General features: G+C 37.6%; 2 protein-coding genes across 8 annotated transcripts in view; both read right to left on the bottom strand.

The window, feature by feature from the left end:
* LOC131682453 (tubulin glycylase 3B-like) overlaps positions 1–16,137 on the bottom strand; it is a 43,045-nt gene extending 26,908 nt beyond the window's left edge. Inside the window, exon 1 of one of the 6 annotated variants that reach the window (XM_058963928.1) lies at positions 16,081–16,137. The gene's annotated coding sequence lies outside the window, so the exon portion shown is untranslated. Of the gene's footprint in view, positions 1–3; positions 95–15,884 lie in introns of those variants that run through there. The other 5 variants (XM_058963924.1, XM_058963923.1, XM_058963925.1 and 2 more) reach the window with 5 other exon arrangements.
* Positions 80–15,893, bottom strand: LOC131682452 (tubulin glycylase 3A-like). 2 transcript variants are annotated; one of them, XM_058963922.1, is made up of 4 exons: positions 14,372–15,893; positions 3,823–4,335; positions 613–976; positions 80–552 (listed from the first exon to the last, which is right to left on the bottom strand). In XM_058963922.1, exons 1-4 carry the CDS (start codon positions 15,744–15,746, stop codon positions 99–101), a joined length of 2,706 nt encoding a protein of 901 aa, XP_058819905.1. In that variant the 5' UTR covers positions 15,747–15,893; the 3' UTR covers positions 80–98. The 2 variants fall into 2 exon arrangements, with proteins under 2 accessions (XP_058819905.1, XP_058819904.1); XM_058963921.1 differs by having other exon boundaries at positions 80–976.
* Positions 16,138–26,085: the final 9,948 nt, after the last annotated feature.

Genomic DNA, 26,085 nt, shown 5'->3' with positions numbered 1-26,085 from the left:
TACTCATGTCTACTGAGATTTACGCACAATAACACTGTAGGCTTCTCAAACCGTTTTAGTAGGCTTATCCCAATGTCATTTTTAACAATGATTCCTAGTTACACTAAATTGTCAGATGATTGTGCAAAGTCGCCACTCGATCGAGAAGGGCCGGGACTCCTAGTCGCCGTATGTTTCCGGAGGCTTAATCCGAGGGTGTAGAAGTTGTTTAAAGTCGACGCCAGTGCCATTCTATTGCTATTAGGGATTAATCTACTATATCTACTGTAACCGGCAGTAGTTTCATTCGTGGCATTATTTCGCTCATTCTTGACATTTGCAGTTTCTAATGTATTATCACAAGTGTTGGGGGCAGTTTTAGGGCAGTACTTTAGGTTATTACAACTATCACTCGATGATGTTTCGGCATTAGTCAGATTGTTACGAGTCACGTTAAACGAGTTCAAAGTGCTGGAGTAGTTATTTTGGAAGAAGCTGGTCGTGGCTCGTTCCCAGTCTTCAATATTGTCAATGTAAGTTTCATTCTCCGTCAGGTACTTAGGGTAGCCGTTTCTGCGGAAGAAACCGCCCGTTTTAGCAATTATGTAGGATTTTTTCTTAGAAAAATCATACCGCAGATTGGGCCTCGGTGAGAATCCGGATTTTCGAAAAAGAGTAGTTCGGGCATTTGCTTCGACTTCGTCTTGTTCCTTCGAATCGAACCTTAGACAATCGAGGAGATCCATTATTACGGGGCCGGTGGTAGGTTTTGGTGCAGCCGATGTAGCAATTCGTGATACGTGTAGAACGCTATGTACAGGCCTAACGGGCAGGATGCGTAGACGATCCTTTTTGGCTGCACTTTTCGGTATTATGCGATGACCGCGCAACTGTAGGTTCAATCCCATGTAGGCTGGTGTTTTTGGAATCACCTGTTTGTAGATCATCTCAAATGATCCGGTGTTTGCATTTGGGTCATGCCGGCGATCGATTACGACTGTAAATATAACAACATAAAATAAATTTTAAATATTTTCTTTTTAAATAACTTCAATTGCAATTTGTAGTATATAGGTATTGTTGTAATTTGTAGTATATGTTGTTTCATTATTTGACATGACTACAACACTCTGACAGAGTAATTGCAGGAAAGCATATTAGAAATGAACTAACGGAATATCAATGATGAAAACCAATGAAAATAAATTTTCGATCTGGTAGCGGGATATTTACCATAGCAATTCCATCGCATCACACCATCAATCATACTACGTTAAGGCTATATAGCACGACTACAACGTATACCAGAACTATATAGCGCATTGCGCACATAATATGTGCGACTGAAAGTGCGGAAATGCAAATAGAACTGCACTTTTACATTGAATCGTCTTGGTGTCTATTACGCACTTATGTATTATCCAATGAGGAATAAGTGCGCCTCATACATGAAAACGATTCAATGTAAAAGCGCACTTTTATAAGAAAAATCGCACTTTCATGGAGTCCAGTTTTAAATGCCAGTATTATAGCAACCTCCAACATAATGAAAACTAATGTTACTCCCCCTTTCGAAGTGGTTTTCCATTTTCACCCGTTGTGGAAAGATTTTTTTAAGTAAGTAGAAATTGTTCCATTACTTCAAAGTACATATTTCAGTGAAAAAATAGCATCAGTTTATAAAAAAATATTGGTAATTTCAGAAGTTATTCTTTCGCTCTTATCTACAAAATAATAAATAACAAGTGGTATTAAAAATATTGAAAATTGTCGGAGTTAGGGCCCCTCCCTCGAAGCGCATTTCTTCGCGGAGGCTTGCGTTGAAAACTCTCCCAGATGGACCGCTGAACTAAAATCAAGACAGTAAAAAATATTAATGAAAAATGTGTTTTTGAGCGGTTAAGTTCCCCCAAAAAAAAAAAATTCCTATAAAAACTATGACAAAAAATCGATGTTTGAGGTGTTCAAAATTATAAACAAAATTTCTTTGCAAAGAATCGATAATTTTGAATAATAAATTAACCGTCCAAGTACACGACAATGTCAATACGAAGAATTTAAAACAAATATTATGAAAATCGGTTGAGCAGTTTTTGTGATATCACGTTAACCGCAATGGTTTTTTTACGAAGCTCCATTCCGAGATAATCGTGTTCAAAGTTTGTGCTTTTTTGAGTTATTGTCTCTTTTGTTTTAGGCCACCAAATTAACGAGGCGTATGTTCTTCTTGGTTTGATTATTGTAGAATATAACCATACTTGGTCTGACACCCCATTTTTTACCAATTGTTCTACTGCACACCCAAAGAGCACTAGTTACCTTGATTGTACCCTGCTCAATGTGAGCATTCCAGATTATTTTTTTAGCTAGCATCAATCCCAGGTACTTTTCCTCAGAAGACATTTTAATTACTGTTCCGTTGAGCAAAAGTGTTGATATGCAATATTTCCTTTTTCGTGCAAATGGGATTATGATTCTTTTGGAGGGATTTACGTTCAGGCCCTTCTATTTTACACCACTTCAAAGTGAAGTTCAGTGCAGATTGCATTCTATTTGAGATAACGTAGTCATATTTGCACAATCACTTCGAATCTCATTTCAGTCAATAATTTCAATAGCTCGCCTACAACTAATGACCACAATAAGGATGATAAAACTCCACCGCGAGGACATCCCTTATTTGTTTTCAAAGTCTGTGACGTGTTCTAAGCGTGCTAGCGGTTTGTATTGAATTGATCCAATTTATTGTATAAATATCAAACCCATGTTTTCTCATAGCATTCCGCATAGAACTATGAGATGAATTGTCGAAAGCTCCGTCTATGTCGAGAAAAGCCGCAAGTGAGATTTCTTTTGGTTCAATAAATTTCTCTAGTTGTCCAACCAACATTATCCACCCATCTATTTGCACATGCAAGCAGCTTTTATGATGGATGGATATGGACCATATCTGATCATCTTCGGATCAAAGAGCATCTGGTAAGTATCCGTGCTTTCGAAAGAACTAACGCAAAAATATTCAGCCTCGACAGATATCTCAAAAGTTTGTCCAGATAAGCTCAGAATTATGTTTTAATCAAACAGATTACGTTACTGGCGACAAGCTTTTTATGAAGGACGACCAAATTTACATGCCCGCTCACAAAGTTGAGATCGACGGTGTAGTCACCAATTTGAGTTTGTCATGTGTGGATCTACTAAATCATGGGGTTGGTTGTTTTAAGGACTCCTTGCTCCTATGAGCTAAGATTTTGATTGGCTATCGCACTGGACGGGGCAAAAGGGTGTATTCGTGTCAAGTAACCTTTGGCAGGAGATTCCACCTAATCATGTCCCGCGTACAAAAGCGTCTGAGAAATTTAAAGCATTCACTTAAAAAATGCTATTAGTACTCTTTTACACTAATACTAAAAAGAGCTTCACCACTCACGACAAATCATTATGCTCACTTGACTCAGGAGTGTTACTTTGATTATCTCCATGTGGGGACATCTTTTACTGCTGCGAACATGAGTTTACTTGTATAGCTCTGACGCAAAGTCTTAGTAATTTGAGATGAAACGAGGAATTTCTATCGCTTCTAGGAACTCCAAAAGTCTCATGTGTCATTTCAACTAGAGATTCAACTTTGTGCAGGGCGCTACTAGCAGGACTGGTTTTATAGTTTAATCTCACATATTTTAGAAAATAGATCACGATTTTTGGTGCCCCCTAAACTTGGCGCCCTTGGCGGGAGCCAACCCGGTAAACCGCACGCTACGGGTCTGCTCCCGTTTAATCCAGCTGTTTGTATTACAAACTATACGCAAACAAAATCTACTTCAAATGTCGAATGCAATTCACCTCTTATCGTATCCTCCACGCACTGCGGACAGAGCCGTGCGGTGACGCTCGTACTGGGTGCCAAGTCCGGGCTCGAATTTATCTCAATTAACCACGGATAAAAGTCCTCCGTAATCATGAAATCCGCTCCGTACAGCTCGAACGTGTTCTGCCTTCGATCCATATTGTCCTGGCAAGCCAACAGCGAGCCAATGATTGCCTTCTGCATCCCCGGATAGATCCGCTCGGACCACATCTCGTACTTTCCGATCTGGCGTAGGTACGCCTGGAACGTGTGACAGTCCCACATGTTTTCGTGTGGCAACCGCTCATCGCGGACCGCATTATGGTACTTCTTCTGGATGGCATGATTAGTCAAATGTACCGATTCATGGTAATTCATTAGATTGTACTGTTGCGAGCTGAATCGGAGGTAGCTTTCCTTGTAGAACCATATGATCAGCGGCTGCACGCTGGTAATCATAAACCACTGTCGGATGTCAAACTTGGTGTTGTGGATGATGAGGGGTCGTTCTATAAAGGAAGAAATTGTGATACAAATTACTATGCAATTATGCAAGAATTTGGGAGAGCAAATGGGGTAAAAGTAACATTTTGCGAGATTTGGGAGACTGGGAATAAGCTAAAACGTGACGTAACATGTTTTTAATTAAAAAATTCTGTTTCAATACAATTCTTTATGAACTAGGAGAACGGTGGACTAAAAATTGTGAGATTGAGGGGATTAACTTTTGGGCAATTTTTGCATTACGTAATTTACGAATGATCCCAATGTACATTATGGTTAGGTTAGATAGTTATAATATGCAGTCCTAGCCCATATTATTATACTTAGGCTGAAAAGCAAATACTTCCTGCCATTTCAGCAACAACGTTTATTGCTTGACAGATTTGGTTAAGGGGTTGTGTATGTTGAGATGCGGGAAAAAAGGGAAAAGTTTGAATTTTTGTAAAGGTATGTAACCATATTTTTAAGAAATACTTGTTATACGTCTAGCGTAGTACTATATTCAATTTGCAAAATACACTTGAGAACATAAAAAAATATCAATAATTGTCGAAGTTATAGCAATTTCCGCAAAACACGTTTTTTCAAAGAGGTTTGCCGTGACTACGGTTCTAGTCCAACCGCTCAAATGAAAGTATCAAACTAAATCAAATCATTAGTACCGTAAACCGGGGTGACATTGATCACTTTTCGAAGTAATCATTACATATTTTTAGACGCAACGCATTTTTTTCGAGTTTAATATTTTTAAACCATGTACTGATGTATGAAGAACAAGATTGGATGGTTTTACCTAAAATTGTCCGTTTACAGCTATTTTTTCAAAAATGATTTCAAGTTGAAGTCCGTTTTCGTGTTCCGGGGTGACTTTGATAACATGCATGTTCACCCACATTATGTTATTGATGTCAATGCTTTTCATTCAAATATTTGTTTAAACTAATTCTGGAAAGACACTCATTGTTAAATAGATGTTAATTAGTATTATACAAAGTATTTCAATGTACTGTAAAATTCGAGTAACCAAAATTCGTATAATTTGTATCCAACTAGAATAAAAAATTCTGAAAACTTTTAAAACTGCTAAAATTGCTTTGTTTTAGTGTTTTATCAATGTACATCCATTTTAACACGTTGGAATATTAAACAATAAAAAAATGTTGCGAATTTTAGCTTAAAATAATTTGAAATTATTGCCAACTAGTTTCACAAAAAATGTATTAAAAATAAACAAACTCTTAAAACTACATTTAGCATATCCCAATCTAAAGGAAAATAAAAACTCGCTTGTGATTTATTACTCTTGAACAAATCCGAGAATTATTTGTTTTATAAAAAATAGACACTTTACGAAGCTTCGTAAAAATCAAGTGAAGTCAAATTTCGGTTTTTTGCAGTTTTTGTACCCAAAAACCGAACAATATACTCAAAAAGTATAACAAATCAGTATTTTATAAGTTTAGAGTAAAAATCAATTCAAATTAAAATGATTCGCTAGACTATTCTGGTTTAATACGCGATCTACGAAAAAAGTTTCGAGTGATCAATGTCATCCCAATGATCAAAGTCACCCCGGTTTACGGTATATGTACCTGTGGTGTTCTTGAACGATTGATTTAAAAAAAATCTTTTTGGAAACGGGGACGATTTTTCCAAAAAAAAACACTATTTTCACCTGAAAAAAATTATCAAGAAATTCATAATACTAATATACAAATTTTAACGAAAAAATGGAATCGTTCAAGGACACGGCAGTTAAATTACGAACAAGCAAAAAAAGTTTTGAAATCGGTTGAAAACTTTGTCGATAATCGTAGTCACCGCGAAGACGTTTTTGGGAAAATATGATTTCAAAATAATCGCGTTTAAAGTTTCAAGTATGGCCTGTGTTAAGCCAAAGGGGACCAAGCGCCATTTCAAAATACCTTCCTAAAAAACGCTATCACATCCAATGTAATGCTAGTAACATCCACATAAAATTATTTTTGAGTACTCAAATAGTAATTAAAAGCAAATTAGTATCCCTCAACTTGATCAGTCAATGGCAAGTTATCAAATGATTTTTTGCATGAAAAATACCAGAAAAAAATCATGGCGCTCGGTTCGGTATGGCTTAACGCAGGCCGTATATGCCACGCTTCCGTAAGGGAGCAAAATGAAAAACGCTGTAACGTTATAACTTTGCGTCTACTGCTGCGATCTCCATAAAATTTTTAGATAATATTATTAAGAGTCTGAACTTTACTTGCATTTTTTTTATTTTTTGGCCGACCTCAACATATATAATCCCGTGAAAGCATACAAAGTTTTAATTAAATCAAACAGCAGTACTTTCTTTTCGCATGGTCACACTGGGCTTGGGCCAGGATTTGGGAAGCCCCGCACTGAGGAAGTATTCAAATCCCTACTAACGTCTGAATTCGAATAAAGATAACCCGAATATTTGTATCCTTGCAGTACATATATATATATATATATATATATATATATATATATATATATATATATATATATATATATATATATATATATATATATATATATATATATATATATATATATATATATATATATATATATATATATATATATATATATATATATATATATATATATATATATATATATATATATATATATATATATATATATATATATATATAAGTCAATGTTTGTATGTATATGATTTATGAACTTCCAAACAGATTAACCGGTTGCCGTAAAAATTTATGCGTAGCAAACATTTGTTATGGAGCATGTGCTATTACTTGGAGTTTATCTGCCCGCCAGATGGCGCTTCGGAACAAATTGTTTTCCTCTTATTTCGTTGAAAGTCGCAGCAACGCGCGATGGGTATTAGCTAGTAATTTATATTGGAATTGTTTTATCAGTATCCCAATTCCTCTTATCTATGCATCAATAGTTGAGCATTTCGGAATTGCATATTGATTCGTATCCCGTTTAAAAAGCATCAAACAACCAAGCGGTATGATACAAGCGTCAGGAAACGCGTCACAGCAAATATTATATATTAACCCTCTGGAAGTAACTGGTGCCCTAAGACGATTTCGCTAGATTTTCAGAGAAGCGCGACTGCCTTCTTCTTCTTCTAGTTCTGGTTATTTTCCGTCAGCCTATTTCCGCTACGTGGCCAAACACCGACACCAGAGAGCTGACGACTCTTACTATCTCGACTAGATATCGACCCATCAAGTCATGGACCGGGGACCAACGGCATTACTTCCCTTCCGAAGAAAGCCGTGACCTTAGATTTTTCTCACTTTAGAAAAATCTGAACGACCTCGACTGGGATTGAACTCAGACCAACTGGGGTGAGTGGCGGTAACGCTTACCACCCAACCATCGCCGTCTAGCGCAACTGTTGGAAGGTTAACAATATAGTCCACTCTATAGTTACTATATTCATAGTTGGACGGAAACAGTGAGCGGAGCCAATTAAACATGTCAAATGCCGGAGCCAATCGAGCATGACGTCACATAACATGTTCTCCTTGGAAAAGTTATTGTGATTATGGTCATAATTATTTTACTCTTTTCTTGTGTTATCGAATGTAGAGAAACCAAAAGAACAAGACTTTTCTGTAACATCAAGAGATATTCGCACAAGTATGAAATCATCATATCCTCGAATTGTTTATCTGTTCGTACCTGTAAAGTTCTTACTCACAGCGTCAATGAAATTATTACGCTAGAGCGTGAACATTCGCATGGGATGCCAGTGTTTTCTTCCTGAAATAAGAGCTGCCAGTTTTCCGGTTTTTGTGTCCGCCTAACTCTGAATATAGTAACTCTAGTCCACTCCCGTAAACCCCATACGAATCATAAAGGACATAAATGTAACGCCATCTCTAGATGAAAAAGGATTGTAATATCAAACTATCACTCTGCGATTAGCGTGCGCCGTAAAATGAAAAATTTCGAATGCGTCCAAGAAGTAGAAGAGAAAGGTGGACAAAATTGTCATTTGCTAATGTGTTGATATTTTGTCTGAAACATTAAGTATGCAGCCGGACTCACGCAACCTAGGAATCAATAGATAGACAAAATAACAGTTGGAACTGGTGCTTACCGTGCTGTATATTAGGGCGTTTATCGGTGTAATTTAAATTTGCGTCGTCTGCATTTTGGGGTTACTGCTTTAAAATGAAACAATCTCCTCCGGCTGTGTAATTACAATTATAACAAACTCACGTAAGCTGATGATCAGATTTCCGGCGTTATCGTCAGCTGAATATATTTTCTTTTTCTTGTTCTTGTAAACTCTCTCTTAAGCTGGTCAGCAATGATGATTATCCTAGGGCCAGATCACTTGTGATGCATTTTTTAAAATCAGTAAATGCATTTCTTTCCTTCAAAAAAGAAATTCACAATTTGCTTTGCGTTACGTGTAAGACGTCAAAGCTCAGCGTAAGACGTTTATTACAAACTTTTCTGCAAGGGAGTACAAAGTTGATGCGAAAATGGAATTTCAATGCATTTTTTCTAATTTGATGCAAATTTATTATACATTCGTAGAGTGATCTACCCCTAGTGGGTATCTCATGTGGGTTCTATAATACATTTATTAGAATGTTGTCATGTAGCTTTTTCTACATATCCGCTACCGTTCACTCAAGATTTGTTTGCATCGTTGTTGTATGGTTCAAAAGTTTTCTGTTATTCAAACCTCGCTGGAGTTTATACTCAGCTTCGTCTTTCCAAAAAGTCGAGAAAGATTATGATTATCAACACAATCAAGGGTCTTTATTCATACAATCGCTTACCACAAGGAGCATCTAGCAGTGCTGCTATTTTTCAAAAAGTGATGGATCAGATTTTAAATGGTTTGGATTGAGTTTTTGGGCTTGATCAACTACTATGGTCGTTTCATTCCCAATCTATCCTCACTCCTTAACTCATTATAAAGTTTATAAAGGAAAACACTCGATTCGTTTGGAACAAGAAATGTGACGAAGTTTTTGAAGTTTTACTACCTTTGGTTGTAGTAACTGATGCTTCTGGATACGGTTTAGGAAGTTCAGTTGCACATGTTGTTGACCGAGAAGAGCGGCCGATTAGTTTCACCTCTTTTTCGTTGAATGATGCACAGAAAAAGTATCCAATTCTCCATCTGGAAGCTTTAGTAGTGGTTAGTACGATAAAGAAGTTTCACAAGTTTCTGTACGGCAAAAAGTTTACTGTTTATACAGATCATAAGCCCTTGATTGGTATTTTTGGAAAGGATGGAAAGAATGCGATTTTTGTGACGTGTTTGCAGCGGTATATAATGGAGCTGTCAATCTACGATTTCGACATTGTTTATCGACCGTCATCGATAATGGGCAATGCTGGTTTTTGTTCGCGTTTTCCGCTATCGCAAGAACTTCCGCGGATTCTACAGCGAGAGCACATAAAAACGTCAATATCTCCGGCAATCTGCCACTGTATTACGCTGTGAATGCAAAACAAACTGAAGGTGATGAGTTCCTTCAGAATATTTTGTCGCACATGAGGCGCGGCTGGGCCAGAAAATTGGACATAAGGTTCCGGGACGGATGTTTGATTTTCTAGGATCGCGTTGTAATCTCAGCTAAACCACATGACTCAGTTCTAAAGTTGCTTCACAGAAATCGTTCCCGAATTAGCAAAATCAAGCAGTTAACCAGAAGATCAGTTTACTGATTTGAGATGAACAACGATATTGAGAGTTTCGTGAAGTATTGTAGAGTTTGCAGCCAGTAGTTAAAAAGTAGTTAAAAAGAAATCAACATTTTCGAGCTGGATTCCAACAACTCGTCCATTTAGTCGGATACATGCGGATTTCTTCTACTACCAACAAAAAGTATTCCTAGTGATCGTTGATAGTTTTTCTAGGTGGCTCGAAGTAGAGTGGATGAAATGTGGTACGGATGCCAAGAAGGTTAGAAGCAGTTTTATGGCTGTGTTTGCCAGGTTTGGCCTCTCTGATGTTATAGTGACTGGTGGAGGTCCACCGTTTAGCTCCAAGTACCTTATCGACTTTTTCGAGCAACAGGGTATCCTATTGATGAAAAACCCGCCATAATTAACGGTCAAGCAGAAAGGATGGTTCAGGTTACTAAGAAGGCTTTGATAAAGTTTTTGTTTGATCCTGATATGAAAGGTTTGGATATTGAGGACCAGGTTTCTTATTTTCACGTGTACGGAGGTCAAGGATTTAGTCAATCCTAAGAATAGGTTTAGGAAGCGTTTGACGACTCATAGAGATGAGGAAGCTTCTAGTTTTAAGGAACTCACGCCTGTTCTTGACGAGTTTGTTAATCTTCGTAGTCCAGTTACTTTTAGAATTTTAGACCTATCGATATATAAAAAAGTGGTTGGATGCCAAGTTTTTATTATTGACATCGAAAAAAAATGAAATAAAATTAACTGTTTATTAGGGTGACTCAACAAATTTTTATTGTGGTTGACCAAATAATTTTTTTCCAGTAATTTCTGGTGAGCTGACTTTGTTATTTGACATTATTAAACCTTGAAAGTAAAATTGACTGTTGATTAAAGCAGATTAAAAAACCTATTTTAATCCACCTAGCGGTGCAATTGTGCCTTTCTCAATCATGAATCACGAGAATGTGTGCGTTGTTTATATTCATTAAAAGAGTTCGAGTTCTAAAATTTTGAAAAAAAAACAGCCACGGTAATATTGAACTGAAAAAAGGTGCGAAATCGGCAAAGTCCCAAAAAGTCGATTTTTACAAAAAAAAATTTTTTCGAGATAACATAAAATCTCGACGTTTCATGCATTTTAAAGATGTTTGGCATCAAAAATACGAATTCGATTTCTGAAATTTCATGGGGTCCCCCCTTTGAAAAAAAAATTTGAGTTCTGGCTTATATGGGAATTTCATATGTGACCGGACGATTTAGTCTATATTTCCGGACCCATATAAGCGATCCGTACGAAATTTTATAGACATCTGTGGGGATATTATAGCTATCATTTGGAACTAAGTTTGTGAAAATCGGCCCAACCATTTCAGGGAAACTGATGTGAGTTCGTAAATTTTGAAAGATGGCCGCTTTTCCCGGGCACTTCCGGAACCGTCTATGGTGGTCAATGTAGTCAACGAAAGTTTGGTTGGCCGTCGGTGACCTAGAACAACAAATTTAAGTTGTTTGAGAGACATTTTAGCGAAATTTTTACCTTTTTTGCTTTCATCGGAATATCGGTTTGAATCACAATTTGCTATGTGATCGCACGCCACAACCTGTAACTCCGGAACCGGAAGTCGGATCGGGATGAAATTAAATAGCCATTTACGGGGACGCAATACCTTTCATTTGAGGCCAAGTTTAGTCGAATCGGTCTAGTCATCTCCGAGAAACCGATGTGACTGTTATTCTGAATTTAGATACGACCGCCGGGGCTTCCGGAACCGAGGATGGTGGCCAATGTGGCCAAATAGACTTTGAATGGATGTTAGTGATCTAATACTACAAATCGAAGCAGTTGTGGTCATATTTTGGAAAATTTTTCACCTTTATACATTCATTGCAGAATTTATTAAAATCGACATTTTCTGCGTGTTCGTACTTATCACCCTGTAATTCCGGAACCGGAAGTTGGATCCATTAGAAATTCAATAGCAGCCTATGGGAACCTTTCATTTGAGACTAAGTTTGTCAAAATCGGTTCAGCCATCTCTGAGAAAAATGAGTGACATTTTTGGTCACATACACACACACATACACACACATACATACATACACACATACATACACACACACAGACATTTGCCGAACTCGACGAACTGAATCGAATGGTGTATGTCACTCGGCCCTCCGGGCCTCCGTTAAAAAGTCGGTTTTCAGAGCAATTGCAATACCTTTCTATTGAGAAAGGCAAAAACGTCATTAGGGTGGTTCAATATTTATTTTCTTGTTGTGTTAAATATAAACAAATGTGACTCTGAAGCAACTCAACAAAGGTAAGGCTGTCAAACGATTATACTCAGTCAAGCAGTTATTATATTTAAATATTGTATATACTGTCGCGAAATACCAGTAATACGGTTGAAGTAAACATTTGGAAAGAGAATATCGCCCTTTCAGTTCAACCTCTGGCGTTTGTACAACCGTTTCTACTCATAGATCTGCAAGACGACACTTAATAGTGATGATTGCAGAAATTAATCAAAATGTAGTCGTTTTACGGAAAAGAAGGGAAAGAGCCAGCTTTTTGAAAATTTAACCGGCTTGTCATTGAATTACCTAAATGATAGAAAACGATAATTTGTAAAATTATATGTTTTATTTGTGAATTCTGAGAAATTCGTATCCTCAGGATAAAATTTTGACTTTAACGTGCTATAAAAGTAAGTTTGGTTGATGTAGAAGATAATCACTTCCGAAAAGACAAACATGGTTTATTCCAAGTGGTCAATAACATTGCTGTCAACTCGAAAAAATATTAAAGGAGGACGAGTGAGTGTCATTCCCTCGCCCCCCCCCCCCTCTCCCCACCTTAGGTACCACATACCACTGCATGGCTGCGTTTTTGCTGAAATAGTTTTCTTATATCTTTTATGTCTATATCCTGTTCTGTAGGAGTGTAGGCTCTCAAAGTAACTCTGCAGAAGGATTTATCGTACTGTAACGGAAAGCGTTAGGGGACAACACTACAGTGCACCCCTGTGAGAGAAAGATTTTAAAGCTTATTATATACGAATAGCAAATGTTTAGAAAGGTATTGATGAGTACTAATAGCTCCTGAAAAGATTTCACAGATAGCGTGCTTTGTTTTCGTGAAAAATTAAAAAAAAACTGCGTTAGGGGACAACGCAAAAATGGTAAATTTGTGCGCCCCCCCTTTATCCGGCGATCAATTCACTCAATAAATCTACGTCCAAAGATGATTTTTTTTGTACAATATGTAAACAATAAAATGGCTTTGCAATTACTCCAAATTAATTTTATTGCAAACCTACCGGTGTACCGCAAAAATGAATTCAATTATTAAGAACGAGTTATAATTACTGGTTTTCATTGACGACCGTCATAAAATCATTTTAAAAAATTTCTATATATCTATGATTTGTGAGCCTTATACCTATACCAACATGTTTAGGAACAACTTTTACTTATATTAGCAGATTTATTTTCATGAGGTAAGCTATACAAGTGCGGGGAATGTGTCATTAGTTCAATGTTATCTGCTTGCTAATTCATTTTGTCATGCGGGGGTGGGTGTGTGAGGAGGACGAAAATCCCACGAACGAAGGACCCCCCAGTTTAATTTGGTATGCTTTGTGATATAGAGCTGGTTTAAAGATGATGGTGTTGAGAGGGGGAGGGGTATGAGGGCTGGATGGGGTGGTGGTCTGAAAGGTGTTTGTAGGGATTTTAAATGGAGGGGAGTGAACAATAGAGGGGAGAGGGAGTAACCCCTCTACGTATACCATCAACTACGTCCCTGTTAAAATCCAGAAACCTTATGCCAGACAAAAAAAATACTGTTTCAAACTGAAATGGACGTTTCTCGAAAGCATGTATTTGGTTTAGTTCAACAAATAGTTCTGATTGCATTTTAAATAGAAGCATTGTTGAAACAAAATAAAATTCGTTAGATCGAACTGATCCCTTTGCCAAAAACTAACAGAATCTTTGTTTGATTTCAACTAAATTTGAGTTGTTCTCTCCTTTAGTAAGCACTCAATTTTTTTGTTTCTTCGAATTTGTTGGTATTTTAATCAACAGTATTGATTGAATCAAACCTGAATCTTGTTATCACTTGTTATGGCTGTATCAAACAGAAAAATTGTTAATTAAAACCCTTAAAACACTAAAAAACTAAACTACTAAACTAAAAAAAGAAACATACTAAATAGTCTTGTGTCCTTATGCATTAAAATTTTGTGTTGTCAAAAACTTCACCCATTTGGTAATTTTGTATAGTCTTAAATTATATTTTCGTAATATCAACCCCAATCCAACTTTCTGAAGTTATAATTACAAACCAGAGAATATAATTGACAAAATTTCAAACTTAACCACAAGACTCACCTATATATTTTTGTATCACATATCTCGTTTTGCTGACAATCGGCGGGTTCACCATCGTTATAATCTGCTTGATATTATTCATCAAGTGAATTCCTCTACCACGACACTTGTTTCCGGGTTTGACTATCCAAATATTTAAGTATCCATCCAGCGAGTACTGCGGCCAGTGATTTTTTAACTGTTCTAGTACGGATCTCGCATCGGCCACGTAATTTTCTATCGAGTTCGCAGTACCCTCGTCCTGCATCAGCTGAACTCTTCCATTCTCATGCGTCAGCAGAAAATGATGCGTAAGAAACACATCCCAATCGTGGTCCCAAATCTTGATATCCTCTTCGACATCAATGTCATTATGCAGACAGTAGTCCAGATACTCTTTGCAACGGGACAGTGCAAAATGCAAGCAGGACCCCGGAACCTTTCCTTCATCGGAAAGAATCGCTTCCATTCCCTCTCTGGCGTGGGTTTCAATCAACCATTTAAGAAGACCCATCGAAGCGGTAAGGCGAAAATTGTCGATAAACTCGTTCAGTTCCTCCGGGTTCCACACATTGTAGCAGCGAGGAAAATACGTTTCCGACATTCCTTCCTCGTAGAACCAGTGGAAGTCATGGAGGGCTGAGCAGAGACCTTCTTTAGTCGTAAACGATGCCTTACTGAAGCGATTGATAATCAGCGTAGAATTTTTAGTCATCTCTAGCCAGTCGGTTTTCTCCCTACGAGCTGTCCAAAGAAGGTCGATTGGGGTGTGTTCTAGAAAACGAGACATGATGCTGCGTTCACATTTTGAGATGTGGTTTTTGCGAGATTCACCCGGTTTACGTTCCGGGAGCTGCTGAACCAGATCTTCCAAAATGAAACCCGATGACGAGGTGGTAGCTTGCGGTTTTGCACGAGAACCGTCTAGCTTTTCCACCCAACCTCGCTCGACTAAGGCACGTCGAACTGTGTGAAACGAACCACGTAATAAAAACACCCGGTGATGCTTCGTGGCATCGTGCACTCTCTTCCTAAGTTCATTCAAACGATCAGCGTTGATCCAATTATTTTTGAAAGGATTAATGAATTTCACCGTGGCTGTAAGGGGCCCAACATTCCCTTCGATGATTTTCGGTGCCACAACTTTGACCTCTTTATTCTCTTCATTTCCGCTGCCACTGACAGTAGGTTGCCCACTTTTGCTCTTCGACCTATTTAATACATTGTTGGCTACTGTTTCGTTGACTTCTACATCCTTGTCATTTTCACTTTCAACATCCTTCTCACTGGAACTGCAAGAGCCTTTATCACTATCACCATTAGTACTATTGGTACTACTACTGCTACTGCTACTACTGCCGCTCCGACAGGTATTGATTTCGTTCTCCATCATCATTGAAAGTGTGACACAAGCAGCCTCATTTTTAATCAAAATCGAAAAAACACTTCATATTTATGCCAGCAATATAGCACCCAAAACTTCCTCGAATAAACGCGGAAATACCGGCCTCTAAAGCAACTATTCGTCACCGACCACCACTATGCCACCAACGCAACAACTGCGCTATACTAAGCACTGGAAAAATCACAAAACACCTTCCTCCCACAACCACCCACTGTTTCCCGCCCGACTCACACCATCCATCACTTTAAAGGGGGGAGGGGGTACACTATCACTCACTATCACTCACCCGATGCTCAGTTTATTCTTTACTTCCTTTTCCTAGTACCTCCGAACGATTCCACGGTTTATCTAATACTGGCCGCTTCCGCGCCAGTAGCAGCACTTTTATGAACAGAAAATCCTTGCGGCCTCCCTGTTCGATCCTCACTGAGAGAGCTTTCGTTTCAGCGAACCAGTTGCGATTCTTGTACACAAATAATACTAATAAAACAATATGCGAAAGCATATCGTTTTATGGTGCCGAGCGGAGGAACCTGGGTGAAATTGTAGCATAGTTCACACTGTGGGCTATGTTAGACGATCAGCCATGTATTAATCCAGGGTTCAAAAATTCAACAAATAAGAGCTTTTGGAAAACCACTAGGTATGGGGCCGGAGGTGTGGTATGAAGAGGAGGCTATAGTTTCCTCTAATCTTTTCGGACATATATTTTAAATTTTAATTGATATGAAAATAGACTTAAAGACATACGAAGACAGCTTTCAGATTATTCAGGTGCATAATTTGATTTATAATACCAACCTCCTAACATTTTTCGTTTTACTATTACGCTTTTGAATACTACCCAGGTAACCAATAAGCATGCAAAATGCGTCTTAACAGTTACCTTATAAGCATTCAAGTCGTTTTAGGGAAAGACTCTCCCGGGGCAAAATGCACCCCTTGCTTATATCGAAAACTGCTGAAAATTTCTAGAAAAAGGTAACACCAGTCGGAAGTCCGCCATAGTAAACATGCTTTGTCAAAGTTTGATAACCGTACGTCAATAGCAGCTCGAGGAATAAACAAAAGACAATAACGTGCTCTTCTCATGTTATTATCGTGTCTCGTGCAACAAGGACTTCCAGCTCTTATAAATGTAATTTGTACTATTATATCAGTGCATTCCAGTTCTATTTATACCGTTGTTCATTATTCTGTCGCACTATATATGGAAAATCTACTAAATAATTAACTTTTTGCTAATTTTATATCTCTTCTCCATCGGGGGCAAAATGCCCTCTTCTTTGATTTAGCTGATTCTTTAATCGAAAACAGAAAAATTGTTCTGAAAACCTACTAATTACATTACCTAAGGCTATTTAATGGCACACTTTTGTGAAATCTCGTCAGAAAAAAACTACTTACTTGTTCACCGAGCATTCTGCCCCGTTGTTGTAGTGCATTATGCCCCGTTGTTGTCGTGCATTTTATCCCCGCACAGGTGCGTTTTGCCCTCCTTATTTTTCAAAAGGAAATTTGTAATGATTTTGAAGAATCGAATATTTTTCATTTTTTATCATTTTGCAAAGCGTAATGATTGTGATTACAGAGAAAAACGTTAGCTAAACGATTTTATTAATTAAATTCTCCCGATTAATGTTCTATAGCTGAGTTATGATCATATTTCCTTAGGGGGTGCGTTTTACTACATCTTCCCCTAAATGCTATTGGCGAAATATACGGCTACTCTACTGCCGTTCTACGCCCAATTGTCCCATGTTACAAAACTGGCAACTGAGAAAAACGCGATTGAAGATGAAAATTGTATTAGCAATCTGGAGAGAAACGGTGCAACAAATAAAGCTTTATTGTCTAAAATTACGTTCATGGCAATCGTTTTCAATATAATCAGTCCAGTTTTTTATTATAGAGATTCAGTTTTTAGTTTTTAAGAAAAAATGTTAAGTGGGACTGTTATGCCGAGAAATCGAGCGGAAACCGGAAAGTTCTACGCATATCAGTCCCATAACGATCTTTGTAAATTATGCTCATAACTCATTTTTTTACAAAAGTGTACGTCGTAAGTTTTTCTGTTACTCGGGAGATTTGTTGCTTCATCAAAATTGGAAATAGGGTAAAGTACCTATTTTTACTGTATTTAGAAGGGTACCTCACAAGATCATTAATTACTCTGCCTACACTCGATGGAGTGCATTAATTTGGCATTCACAGCCTTGCTTCGTTCTTAAGAACCAATCTAATAACACAAATGGCCTGAAAACGATGAAATGCTAGTGTTTGATCGTAACTAAAGTTCCAATCGAGTGCCCCAATTGTCGCCCTACCATTTGATCCAATTTGTTGAACAAAGATAGCAAACGCTGAACTAACCAACGGCTTCAAATGGGTAGCGTGATAATAGAAACATTGCGAAAATAGGCTCATTATCCTAGATGCGTTCGCCATGTTATGTAAGCGACGATAGTAATGAAGAGCTTTACAGGATTGTTCTCACTGCTGTGATTAATATTGCCACTGCCATCTCTTTTTTAATGATCCTGTATTTTTCCATCATTTTTTTCAGTGCCCAACATCTAGCGTAATGTACTTCTTAACTAAACGCTACGTAATTATTTTTTATTGCTTGTGGCACTAAAAACTGGATTCTAACCGCACTGCGAACTTACCATTCTTCCATTAAATTCTTCTCATAGACCGGTTAGTTCGACTGGTCTGTCTATGAAAGTACCATCTCTATCACTTGAAATACATGTTTTTTGACAGCTCGCAGTTTTGAGATCACTCGCACTTTAAAAGTGCGGAGTCCAGGTTGGTGGGAAGTGCGCAATATTGCGCACTTTTTTGGGATTTTTGTTAGTGAGACAATTATGCGTAGAATATCAACAATGGGACAAACAGACTTGGTATTTTTTCACGAAGTCTTCGAACAAACTTTATGATTTGGATGTGGTTTCTGAAAATATACATCAAAAAGGACTGTTTGATTAAAAAAAGTGAAAATGACCAAAAAGCAACATGGGACAATTATGCGTAGAACGGCAGTCTACTGCTGTGCCAAGAAAATGCTGTTGTATTGCTGTTGTACATTTAGAATGCTGATTACTGGCAAGAAGCTTTTAAACAGTTTTTTGAATACTGATTAACAACAGATATGCCTAAAGGATGCAAATTTACTGCAAGAAGCATCCAAAATGCAAATTATATGCTATTCTACTGCATACACTAATGCTTGTTGGTAACCTGGGTATAACCCTTAGATAAGACAAATGAAAAATAAGCACTTGGAAAAAGCGCTAAAACATACGTAAACTACGCTGAGGAAAATTTTCTCAATTTCATTAAGATCGGAATACCGTAAACCGGGGTGACATTGATCACTTTTTGAAGTAATCATTACATATTTTTAGACCGAACACATTTTTTTCAAGTTTAATATTTTTAAAGCATGTACTGATGTATGGAGAACAAGATTGGATGGTTTTACCTAAAATTCTCCGCTTCCAGCTATTTTTCCAAAATGCTTTCAAATTGAAGTCCGTTTTCGTATTCCGGGGTGACTTTGATAACCTGCATGTTCACCCACATTAAGTTATTGATGTCAATGTTTTTCATTCAAATGTTTGTTTAAGCTAATTCTGGAAGATACTCATTGTTAAATAGATGTTAATTGGTATTATACAAAGTATTTCAATATACTATAAAATTCGAGTAATCAAAATTCGTATAATTTGTGTCCAACTAGAATAAAAGATTCTGAAAACCTATAAAATTGCTAAAATTGTTTTATTCAGTGCTTTATCAATGTACAAAAAGTTTCATCCATTTTAATACGTTGAACTATTAAACAATACAAAATATTGCGAATTTTAGCTTGAAATAATTTGAAATAATTGCCAACTAGTTTCACAAAAAAATGTATTTAAAATAAGTAAACTCTTAAAAATATTTTTGGCACATCCCACTCTAAAGGAAAATAAAAACTCGCTTGTTATTTATTACTCTTGCTTAAATCTGAGATTTATTTGTTTTATAAAAAATAGACACTTTACGAAGCTTCGTAAGAATAAGGTAAAGTCAAATTTCGGTTTTTTGTGGTTTTTGTACCCAAAAACCGAACAATATACTCAAAAAGTATAACATATCAGTATTTTATAAGTTTTGAGTACAAATCATTTAAAATTAAAATGTTTCGGCAGACTATTCTGGTTTAATAAGCGATCTACGAAAAAAGTTTCGAGTGATCAAAGTCACCCCGATGATCAAAGTCACCCCAGTTTACGGTACTAAAACTTGAGTTACAGCGATTCATAGACCGCTACCCATTGACCACTCGTAGGCGGTGCGTAGTGTTTGATACGCTAGACCGTTGACTCGCTGCAGCGACAGTAAAACTCGATTATCTCGGAATTGTATTTTGTTGAAAAGTTCATTCGCGGCGACCACGATATCTCAGGAATTAATTAATCGATCAATCTGAAATTTTCACTGGTTGTTCCTTATTATATCAGCTACTCTTAGTAGGAAATTAATTTCACTGGAATGACCACATTATTTTTTCCAATCGGAAAACTCAATTTGTGCTACGTGTGAAAAATAAGTTGGGCAATAATGGGTTAATTCTCTCCTGTCCTTCACATCAAGGTGATCAGATGTTATTTCCTGCTTCTTGCACTTTCAGGTGACCAATGTAAATCTGTCGTCATTGTTATTAGCTTCTTCACCGATGTTGCTTATAGTGGTTTTTGGGCTGCTGGATGCTGCTTTTGCATTTGTCAATATGGCAACCGTTTGTGGTTCTGGTATTGGTATTGAAAACTCTTTTTTGGATTGGTTTGCCGTGGATGCGTCGGCAATCGGTAGAGATGCATTCTCCTCTGTGTCTTCCGCGCAAGGTTGTCCGTGGTGCGCTGTATGATTACAATACTTGCACGTAGGAGTTTGCCCCTCATGGGTGCATGACGTAGTTTGATTAATAGTGGCTTTGTGGATTTTGAGCTTTATAGTCAAGTGGGAGGGGATAGATCTTTCGATCCGCATCCTCACCACAAGAACACCGTTAGGTGTACCCGGGAAGAAATTTCTCCACGAATCAGGTGTAACTTAAAATGTGTGTAGAGTTATTCATGTATTCACAACAGCCCATCACCGACCAAAACGCCCCACCCATTGTTGTGGGGCATACCATCCTCTTTTTGTGGGGCATATTAGACCATTTTGCCCTGGGTGAAAGAAAAAAAACCTGTTTTAATCCACCTAGCGGTGCAATTGTGCCTTTCTCATTTCTCTAAACTATGGCACGGAGGCTTTTTATGTTCAACATAATCGTGAAAATGTCCATTACATTCTTAGTACACTTTGCACTTATACACAATGGCATGCCAGCCACGAACTTGATGAGCTACGTGTCGACGGTGAAACACTTGAAACAAAAAAATATTATACTCCATTAGCCTAATCAGCATTAGATCAATGTTATCTGCTTGCTAACTCATTTTGTCGTGCGGGGCTGGGTATGTGAAGAGGGCGAAAGTCACATGAACGAACGACTCCCCAGCTTAAATTGGTATGCTTTGTGATATAGTGATGGTTTAAAGATGATGGGGTTGAAAGGGAGGAGTATGAGGGCTGGATGGGGTGGTGGTCTGAGGGGTGATTTAAGGAGATTTTTAAAGGAGGGGCTTGAACAGTAGAGGGGGGGTGTAACCCCTCTCCGAAAAATCATCAACTACGCCCCTGTTAAAATCCAGAAACCCTAAACGAGTCGAAAAAAAAATTTGGCCGGGATTAGGTTGACGTTTTTCAGAGTGATTGCATAACCTTTCTATATGAGGAAGGCAAAAATGTGCCAAAATCCAAAAAAGTGAATCGTAGTCAAATTTTTTTTTCGAGTTTGCATCAAATCTCGACGTTTCATGCACCTTGAACACATTTAGCATAAAAAAAAAAAATCTATTTTCAATTTTTCCTATAGTTTATATGAGAAATTTCTGTGTGACCGCACTCTGAAACCCGTAATTCCGGAACCAGAATTCCGATCGATCCAAAATTCAATAGCAGCCGATGGGAAGGTTGCACCTTTCATTTGAAACTAAGCTTTGGCAAATCGGTCCAGCCATCTCTGAGAAAAATGACATTATTTGACACATACGCACATACATACACACACACATACACACATACATACATACACTCACACATACAGACTTTTTCCGATCTCGACGAACTGAGTCGAATGGGATATGACACTCGGCCCTCCGGGCCGGGATTAGGTTGACGTTTTTCAGAGTGATTGCATAACCTTTCTATATGAGAAAGGCAAAAATGTGCCAAAATCCAAAAAAGTGAATCGTAGTCAATTTTTTTTTTCGAGTTTGCATCAAATCTCGACGTTTCATGCACCTTGAACACATTCAGCATCGAAAATAAAAATTCTATTTTTAATTTTTCCTATAGTTTTTATGAGAAATTTCTGTGTGGCCGCACTCTGAAACCCGTAATTCCGGGACCAGAATTCCGATCGATCCAAAATTCAATAGCAGCCGATGGGAAGGTTGCACCTTTCATTTGAGACTAAGTTTGGGCAAATCGGTCCAGCCATCTCTGAGAAAAATGAGTGACATTATTTGACACATACGCACATACATACACACACACATACACACACATACACACACATACATACACACATACAGACTTTTTCCGATCTCGACGAACTGAGTGAAATGGGATATGACACTCGGCCCTCCGGGCCGGGATTAGGTTGACGTTTTTCAGAGTGATTGCATAACCTTTCTATATGAGAAAGGCAAAAATGTGCAAAATCCAAAAAAGTGAATCGTAGTCAAATTTTTTTCGTGTTTGCATCAAATCTCGACGTTTTATGCACCTTGAATACATTTAGCATCAAAAATAAAAATTCTATTTTTATTTTTCCTATAGTTTTTATGAGAAATTTCTGTGTGGCCGCACTCTGAAACCCGTAATTCCGGAACCAGAATTCCGATCGATCCAAAATTGAATAGCAGCCGATGGGAAGGTTGCACCTTTTATTTGAGACTAAGTTTGGGCAAATCGGTCCAGCCATCTCTGAGAAAAATGAGTGACATTATTTGACACATACGCACATACATACACACACACATACACACACACATACACACACACATACACACACACATACACACACATACATACACACATACACACACATACACACACACACATACAGACTTTTTCCGATCTCGACGAACTGAGTCGAATGGGATATGACACTCGGCCCTCCGGGCCGGGATTAGGTTGACGTTTTTCAGAGTGATTGCATAACCTTTCTATATGAGAAAGGCAAAACTAAAATTTAGGACTCTTTGAAAAATGTTTAATAGTACTTGTATCAGAATGTTTTTAATAAAAAATGAAACGAGTACTACTTTCTAACTAATATAACAATAAATTAGAGTAATTAGTGAGAAGATCATAGTGTCGAATGGTGAAATATAACTATTTTTGCTTAAGTGGGCCGTATTAGACCTGTTTACCCTACCCATATTGCGTTGCGTTGTGACGATGATTTTGGCGGATTGCACACTGACTTCATCGTGTTTGGCTGCTGATTATTTAATAAGAGTTGCTTAGGAAGTAGTAAGTAGGAATTCATAATACCACAGAGAACAAAAATATTTAAAAAACGTGTGTAAACATTTGAATTAATATACGATAAACACTAGCGCCGCCACACCAACCTATCCCAACTATCCGTCAAATCCATTCCGGAACCGAATCGAAATCCTGAGTGGATTAAGTAGGGAATCTTGCTCAAAGAAAACAACCGATTCCGTCTCTATCGGCTGATGCATATGAGCTGGAAATCATGCTGGAAGTTCGAACCGGTTCCGGACTAGTTTGACTGGGTAGAGGAATAACCGCTGTCAATTCTGTCAAACTCAGCCACAAAAAAACATGACGACAGTAGCGCACCTGGTTTGGATATCCCAACTACCTTCGAAACCGTTAGAGATTTTACACAAGTTGAATGCTTAAGAGGGACGTCTGGAAGTATTTACTAATTTGTTACTATGTTTTAATTGCCGCAAGGTTAGTCTTAAATTTGCCGAAAAATAGCCAATAAAATCGATACAGTATTTCCTATTTTACGAATCGGATGATTTGTAAAATATACGAATACGAGCGATAATAACGATAATTGAAGAGAAACACAAAGGTTTATTAACCTGATACACGGGCTGGTTCGCAATTGAAGAATCAAAGCAAAACTAAAACGTGTTGTGAGACACCTGTCTGTCAGGCCTGCAATTACAAAAAGGATGATACTTTAATTTTTATGAAGGAAGTGAAAGGTTATGTAATTTTTCCGGATTCCGACTATGATGTGCAAATTTCTATTGTGGACGTCCTAGATTACGTCGGAGAATCCGTCCATCCGACAATGCGGTTTTCGCAGCTTATCTTACTTGCAATAATATTCGGCGTAGTAAAATGAACCGCATATATAATTTCGGTGCGCTTGCCGGATAAGTGCAAGAACTGCTTCCATTTATGAAACACTGGATAGCCAGACGAGGGAACTTTGAAAAAGGTGGTATAACTTCCGGATGCTCCAAAATAGTTCAGACACGCGGGAACAACACACGGCGATTAAAAATATTCAAGTGCCCTAAGATTTTTGCAGTTATATCTTTGATAGATTTCTATAACTTACCTAATGTGGTTTTGCCATTTTGAGTTCCGTTTTGAAGAGATTAGAGAAATTTTCTTAAAAACTAAAAAAATCCCTGTGTTTTGACGGATGGCAAATTTCCCGTCATCATTTTTACATACGAGCTCTCTGTGGGTCAATCACGCTTTGATTCGCCAATAACGGAACTTGAAATTAAATTCATAAAAACAGGCGCGGCGAATTTGCAGTACGTATTGACCCGCGATCATCGATACTAGTCTGATTAAAGCCTTGTTGCGGCTGATTTCCGATCATCAATGGACTTAGACTCGCGTGGAGGCATGAGATTGGAGACTTGTGAGAACTAAAGAGTTTAGAAAAACAAAGAAACAACATGCTCCGGCTGGAATCCGAACTCAGCTATAAACTTCTACAGCTGAATTCAAACCCCAAACGGAACATGGCGTCCCCTTGCCATTCTAATCCCTTCAGTAAAAACTATGTTATCTCACCATTTGATTACCGATTTTTATTCAGAAATACCCATATTGTACATTTAGATTATTCAAAACACTCACAAAAGTTTTGAGTCGTGATGCCTAATCTCCGAACTACGTGGCGAATGTGCAAATTGAGCCAATTTATTATAATTGCAAAGGTGCCCTTTTTGAGTTCTACTAGGAGCAAGTCACGAATTCTTACGAAAAATTTCTCAGTCTTACATTGCCCATGATCGCATACTTGTCCCGTTTTCTGTGGGATTTCCTATCTTTATGGGACTGATATGCGATCATAGGTAGTACACAAGTTGTCTAAATATTTGGGAAACGTACATCATTAACAGGATTCTTGAGCGCGTCTCGCATTCGTCCTGGAAACATCTGGTCATTTTAGTTTAAGGAGTTACATACCTTTTTATTTTTCAGAAAATCGAATTTTTTTTATTACTTTATCTGAAAGTATACTATGATCGCAAGTCAGTCCCATAAAGATAGGAAATCCCTTAGAAAACGGGACAAATATGCGATCATGGGTAGTATTGCCCGTTTCGTCTGCCGATAGACTTTCGTGCACATTTTGAAAGCAGCAAAATAAATGTCCTCACGTTAAACTGCACGGGGGACAGCAAATAAACAAACCGAACATCTTATGCACAATCCTTGAGAGGGCGTTAAATGTTGTTTTTGTTAGCCACCGAAACAACCAAACTATGGTAAATGCGGTGTGAGCATATTTTTGTGTGACAAAATCATTTTGCTGTGAGTCTATCTGGGGGTAAAATTCGCAACATAACTCCTTGAGAATATTTTCCCATTTTTTTTATAGAGATCCGAAAAATAAATCGAAGGTTCAGCGCTTCCAAGCGCGCTTCGTCTTCCAAGAGCGGTAGTAACTTGAAATTTTAAACTCAATTATTTCGAAATGTCGTTTTTCCAAAAATGGTTTTTCCGTGACCACGATTACCGAAAAACTAATTAACTGATTTTCTTCAATTTTTTTTCAATTGGTCGTAATTAATTTTTCTCGTACCTTAACGATTCCTTTTTTATGCATAAATTTTTGTTTTGTGTATGAGAATTTTTAATACAATTTTTAGAGATCAAAGCAGTGATTTTTTGGGAAAAACGTTCCCGAATGCAGGAAAAAATTATT

This window comes from Topomyia yanbarensis, chromosome 2, assembly GCF_030247195.1.
Source record: "Topomyia yanbarensis strain Yona2022 chromosome 2, ASM3024719v1, whole genome shotgun sequence".
Classification (NCBI taxonomy): domain Eukaryota; kingdom Metazoa; phylum Arthropoda; class Insecta; order Diptera; family Culicidae; genus Topomyia; species Topomyia yanbarensis.
This window is presented reverse-complemented; position numbering and strand designations above follow the sequence as displayed.